Source organism: Taeniopygia guttata, chromosome 9, assembly GCF_048771995.1.
Source record: "Taeniopygia guttata chromosome 9, bTaeGut7.mat, whole genome shotgun sequence".
Classification (NCBI taxonomy): domain Eukaryota; kingdom Metazoa; phylum Chordata; class Aves; order Passeriformes; family Estrildidae; genus Taeniopygia; species Taeniopygia guttata.
This window is the reverse complement of record NC_133034.1, coordinates 9,110,096-9,115,678: the sequence shown is the minus strand read 5'-3', so window position 1 is coordinate 9,115,678 and position 5,583 is coordinate 9,110,096. Positions and strand designations below refer to the sequence as shown.

At 43.8% G+C, this 5,583-nt stretch overlaps 1 protein-coding gene across 1 annotated transcript; it reads right to left on the bottom strand.

Moving 5' to 3' along the window:
- Window positions 1–1,138: 1,138 nt before the first annotated feature.
- KCNE4 (potassium voltage-gated channel subfamily E regulatory subunit 4) lies at window positions 1,139–4,299 on the bottom strand. The gene is made up of 2 exons (XM_004176441.6): window positions 4,101–4,299; window positions 1,139–3,674 (listed from the first exon to the last, which is right to left on the bottom strand). The coding sequence occupies exon 2, from the start codon at window positions 3,646–3,648 to the stop codon at window positions 3,157–3,159; it is 492 nt and encodes a 163-aa protein (XP_004176489.2). The 5' UTR covers window positions 3,649–3,674; window positions 4,101–4,299; the 3' UTR covers window positions 1,139–3,156.
- Between the last annotated feature and the right edge of the window lie 1,284 nt (window positions 4,300–5,583).

Below are 5,583 nucleotides of genomic sequence, written 5' to 3'. Positions count from 1 at the left end.
AGCTCCATCACAGTCTGCAAGAAGGTGGCCACATTTTTCTGTTTAGAAGCTCTTTACAGTGTAAATAAGCCCCAGAGCAGGCAGTGTTTCCCTTTATAGCAACTCAATTGAAAACTAGAAACTGTTGGAATAAGCTACCTTTTTGATCCACGCAGCAGAGGTGTAATTTACATTTGGTCCTGTTTTTCCTCCTTATCAGCAGTGCTGTCAGAAGTCCCCAGATTCATGGCTGTGGCAGTGGGAACACTTGCAGCCCGAGCCAGCGCTGGGGCTGAGCCGCTGTCCCAGGACACCGCGGCTGTCCCGGGAGAGGGCACGGCGGCAGGGAAGCACAGCCCTGCTCCTCATGGGCAGCTTGAGGTCCACAAAAGCTTGTGACCAGGCCCCAGAATTATTTAACAGGAGTGAGTGAGGAGAGCAGAGCACAGGGGAGCCTGTTTTGTGGGAAAATGAGCAGATATAACTTTTTAGCAATCTGTTTTTTGAAACAACCTCAAATTACCCCATGCAAGCAGGTCCTAACCAGTGCTGGTGAATCTGTAACTCAGCAGATTTAGGGTAGTTCAAAGTTGCCTCTAAACATTTATCCGTTTCCTAGGGAAGCAAATTCTGAAACTTCCTCTCTATATAAAACTGGGAATGACAGAGCAGCAGTGAGACCCAGAGTCAAATCTTGTGACAAAGCCAGCTGTGTGCCATGGCCAAGCAGTGGAAATCCAGTGGGATCAGAGATCTGTGCCAGATACTTGCCCATAACCTCAACCCTAGCCCACTCAATTTGCTACTATACAAATCTAACTCTGAAACTCAAAATGCAGACCTCTCCAGAGGCTGACTAAGCAACACAAGTTTCTACAGCAGTTTTGCCAGCTTCCCCAGCACCCCCAGGTCTTAGCAGAAGGGAATCCCTGTGGCCCTGCTGGCACACACTGACGACCTGAGCGTGCTGCCCAACAGCCAACAGGGACCAAAGGTGGATTGGGAGCACCTGGCCCAGCCCTGCAGTCAGTCCATAATGCTGCAGGACTGTAAAGCTCAAGGAATCATTTCAAAAAGAGGCTAAGAAAAGGATCCTGCAGGAATTGTGCCCAGTCTCGTTACTGGAAATCTATTTGACGTAGTGAACAAACATGGAGACTTTTCCAGGAAATGTGTTTCTTTATTTAAATAAAATTAGTGCCAGTAGAAACAATAAACTTTAAATACATGAGACAATTATATACAACTCGATGTTAGGAATTATATACATCAGTTTTTTACAGATACAAATACATTTATACCAAAAGTAAAGGACGAAGGAGAAAGCAATGGAAAATGTGACAACTTGTACATGTCAGTCTCATTTGGAAAGTTTCAGGATTCAAGTGATTCCAGGCAAAGTGCCAAACTTAATTTGGCTCCTTTCAAACTTAAAACAGCCCCTTTTAGAGTAAATCTACCAAAAAGCTTTATATGGTCTGATCCAAAGTTCAGTGAAGCCGATGGAAAAACTCCCGCTGCCTTCAGCCTGCCCCAACCAGGCCCTTTGGAGCACAATGGAGCTTTTGTTCTGCTGTGCTTGGAAAGAGGCAGCGATCCCTGGTCCTGCATCCATTAACCCTCTGAGCCCTGCCCAGCAGCAGCAGCACAGCACACCCTGGCTTCAGTTCACTCCTGCCCTTCTGCATTCATGCTTTTCGAGCTGTCTCTCAAGCTCTAATGCCAGTGGATAAATCACAGAGCTATTTTAGTGCAGGAAATACGTGGAGACATTTTGCAAATATTTTGCTGTGCAATGTTTTAGATCCAGGCTCTTCAGCCCACATGCTTCAAAACTGATCAAAACACTGTAATAAATTATTATAAAATATAAGGTATGGTTGAAATATTCATTTTCTTCTTTGTATTAATTTTTACTTGTTGTAAAAGTGCAATAATTTAACAACAAATTTAATGAGCATTTGAAAAATGTCACAGTACCATTAAATTGGGGGAGGGGGAAGTCTGTGGTGGTTTTAAAAACTGGTTACTAATAACTTTATAGAAATGCATGTGTCACACGTGAGCTGATTAAAAAAAGATGCAACACAATGCTTACCTACACTGGCTTAAATAGAGCAGAAAGTCTAGATTCTTTAATGATGTAAATGGGTACAATTTTACTAACCTCAAATAGAGAATTTAACTCCAACAGAGAAGCACAAAATCTTGTGCTGGTCCCTGATTCAGCTGATTATTTCAGTGGGGCCAGGAATTTACCCTTGCTAGGTTAAATTCCATTCAGAATTCCACCTATTTTTCAAGGGGGCGTAACAGAGCAGCATCTGTTTGAGCCTTTCTATGTCTTACAGCCTGTAACAAAGATCTTTTAACATCTCCTTTAACTTACAGATCTTTGCCTTTAGTGACCAAATGTACACATCTTTAAAAAATACAAAAGCAAAAAAAATAAGTCACCTTTTCTGTTAGTAACTCAGTCACAGGCTGGATTGCAGCAGAAGGTGGTGAACCTCACCCAGCCAGCACTTGGATAACTTCAGCAAAGACACAGAGAAGCGTCATGGGTCTGGAGCCAGGCTCTACAAACTGCACAAGAACTCAGTGCCTCTTTTTTTCTGCCTTTCTATACCTAAAGTCAGTCTCCAGCCATGCTGCAATCTCCCTTCAAGTACAGCATCAACAAATTTTCAGCTTTCAAGGCCTCATTGAGCAAATGTGCTGTTGGCTGTGGTGTGTCGTAAGAAAAACACAGTAAGAGTATTTCTAGTCTATCACAGCTTTGTGTGAATGAGCATTACCCATCATCTTTAAGAACCAGGCACTTGCATGAGGGTAACTTCCCCAAACATTTTCCAGATATTTACAGAATTCTGAAATATGGAGAGACATGCCAGTAATATTTACCTCGTTAGAAAATACATATATTCACCATGTTCTTAGCTTTCATAGTAAGAAATAATAATGGAAAATTAAAATTAAGCAACCCAATTATGTGCAAGTTACACTTTGAAGCTGAATACCACTGCTTCCTTGTCCTGCCAGCTCTCAGGAACACCTTGGGCCCAGGAGCACAGATACCTGTTCAGAGTTCATTGGAGAGCAGAAAAGTAGAGCCACGAGTTCTTGGTGGGAGCTCCACTCAGGCTTTGGCAGCTGCTCAGGGGAGCCCTGCAAGTGCTAGGAGTTCTTCTGGAGGTTTTCCACAGAGCCCTCGCTGCTCTCGTTGAGGGGCGTTTCTGACACTTCCCCGAGCTCAGTATCCAGCACTTCCTCCTGGATGGTGAAGTGCACGTCTGGGGAGGAGGACTCGGAGCTGACGCTGCTGCCTTCCATGGAGCAGATGGCGCAGGACAGGGATGGCACCATGCTCTCCTGCAGCATGCTCAGCATCATGGGGATCTGCACGGACCTCAGCCCTGCTACAGCTGGTAGAGGCTTTACAGCCTCCCCCCACTCTCTCTCCTCATCTTTGTAGAGCAGCAGCAAATTGGATGACTTCTCTTTTCTTTTGGATTTCATGTAGCCAAGCATTATTCCTATCAGGAAGATCCCGTAGAAAGACATGACAATCAGAATGTAAAAATACTCGTTGCTGTTGTTCTTCTCTGTGCTGGGGGATTCAGCATCAAGCATAGCTTGGGTCACATTTGCATGGTCCATCTTCAGCATGGAAAGTGTTTTGCCAGAGCTAAAGCCTACAGGAGAATGTAAACGGATACATAAGATCAAACTTCAGAGCAAAGGTGTAAAAGAAACAGCTGGAAAAAGGTTACCCCAAACTCTTCCTTATTCCTTGTAAATGTAAGCTTGCAAACCCCACACCTGAGTCAAGCTCTCAGCCTGTTGTACCTCTGCATTGGTAGTGTAAGTGAATCAACTCTTATTCAGATATAGAAAGCATGAAAGGAAAGGAAACACATAATATTAAGTTATCTTGAATTCAATCTGAATTATACAACCCCCAATCCATATGATTAAAGAAACAAAACTATATAGAAATTCTCTGCTAGGCACTTAAACATAGTTTTGTGCTACTTGATCATGTTTTCATGGTGGGGGAAAGTTAGAAGTATTATTTTGTTCAGTGATGCAGGAAAAAAAATAATCACAAAGCAACTCACGCCAGTATGCAAGTAATTCCTCCTTTTGCAAAGCTCAAGAGATCTTTCCTCTACCAAGTGCCGGGTGTTCTGAAAACTTTCCTCTGCTGCAGTTGGAATAAATAGCTCTCAAGAAATGTTTCATCACGTGTTTTAGAGGCACAGTTTATAATAGTTTTGTGTTGGAGTCAACAGATGAACTTGAAGGATTGCAGTTCAACCCACTGAACTCTTAACAGCTGTGAAAAGAAAAAGAGTTGGGAATTTAGATTTTACTCTTTCCTAACCAGTTCCACACTGGCTCTTTCAGCTTGTGAATCTGCTCCTTTAACATCCCAGTTGCTGAATCTGACCTCTTATCCTGAGAACTGCTACACAGAATGGAAAACCTGCAGATTGTTATTCTGTGTTTGCCATAACATATATAAAAATATACATGTGAATTTTATATTAGACACTATCAAGTTATTTACATATCTGCTATATAGAGTCTTCTCTAAAGAGACAGAGGAGGAAACAAGTTGTTTTCTTTGGTCAGGCCTAGTGACAAAGCTTTAGAAAGTGTGTGCAGAGCAAAGTGATGACTTTCAACTCATCCTACAGCTCCACTTTGCCACAAGGTGAGGGGCTGAGAAGAACTAGGCCCTGAGTCTTTAGTGAGTTTTGGATGGATGGTGTTGGTGCTGCCTAAGTTTGGGCATCAAAGCAGCAGCTGTGGGATCTAGGTTCTCCACATCGTCAGTGGAAGGGTGCAGACTCCTCCAGGGAGCAATCTGGAGCTCCTGAAGTTTGCAGCTTCATTTTGCCTCCACAGAAGCAGCTAAGAGTTAATGCTGTGTGCAGGATATTATGCCTAAATAGAGACCAGGGCCCCTGAGTTAATGATGATTTAAGCACAAAAGGATGTTACCAGTTCCTGGGCAGAGGGATGCTCTCTGAGTGGCAGAGCAGGACACCTCACAGCCCACTGGGGAGCTGGGGTGCAGCCTGGGTTGCAGGGCCCACAGAGTTCCCAGTCATCAGCTCAGTGGTACAGGAGGCTCTGAGACCCCTTTCCAACACGTAAGCAACAGCCCAGGCCATGGGAAGAAGGAGGCCCAGCTTGCACCTTAGGGATTTCATTTCCTTATCCTCTCCATCCCCGTTCTTCACACACAAAGCCCAATTAGTCAGGGCCCACATGTGAATGTCACCCCTTCTGCAAAGCTTCAAGGATGTTTATGTAACAGAACACTCCACTTCCAGAAAGCAGTAGACTGGTGCTGGAGTTTCCCAACTGTAGGTCTGGGGTTTTTTTCCCTGCAGTCACTTGTGGATTCTTTGCATAGACAGCAAATTCTTTTCCAAACTCTGCCCTTACAATCCCTCTGAGGTAAAGGCAGATAGGATTAACTTCTCTTCACATGTAAGAAAAGGCAAGAGAGAGAAGTTAAGCAACTTTAGATGTAGTAGAGCATTCGAGAAAAGACAGAATTGCATCTGTGTTTGGAACCAGCATTTTCCA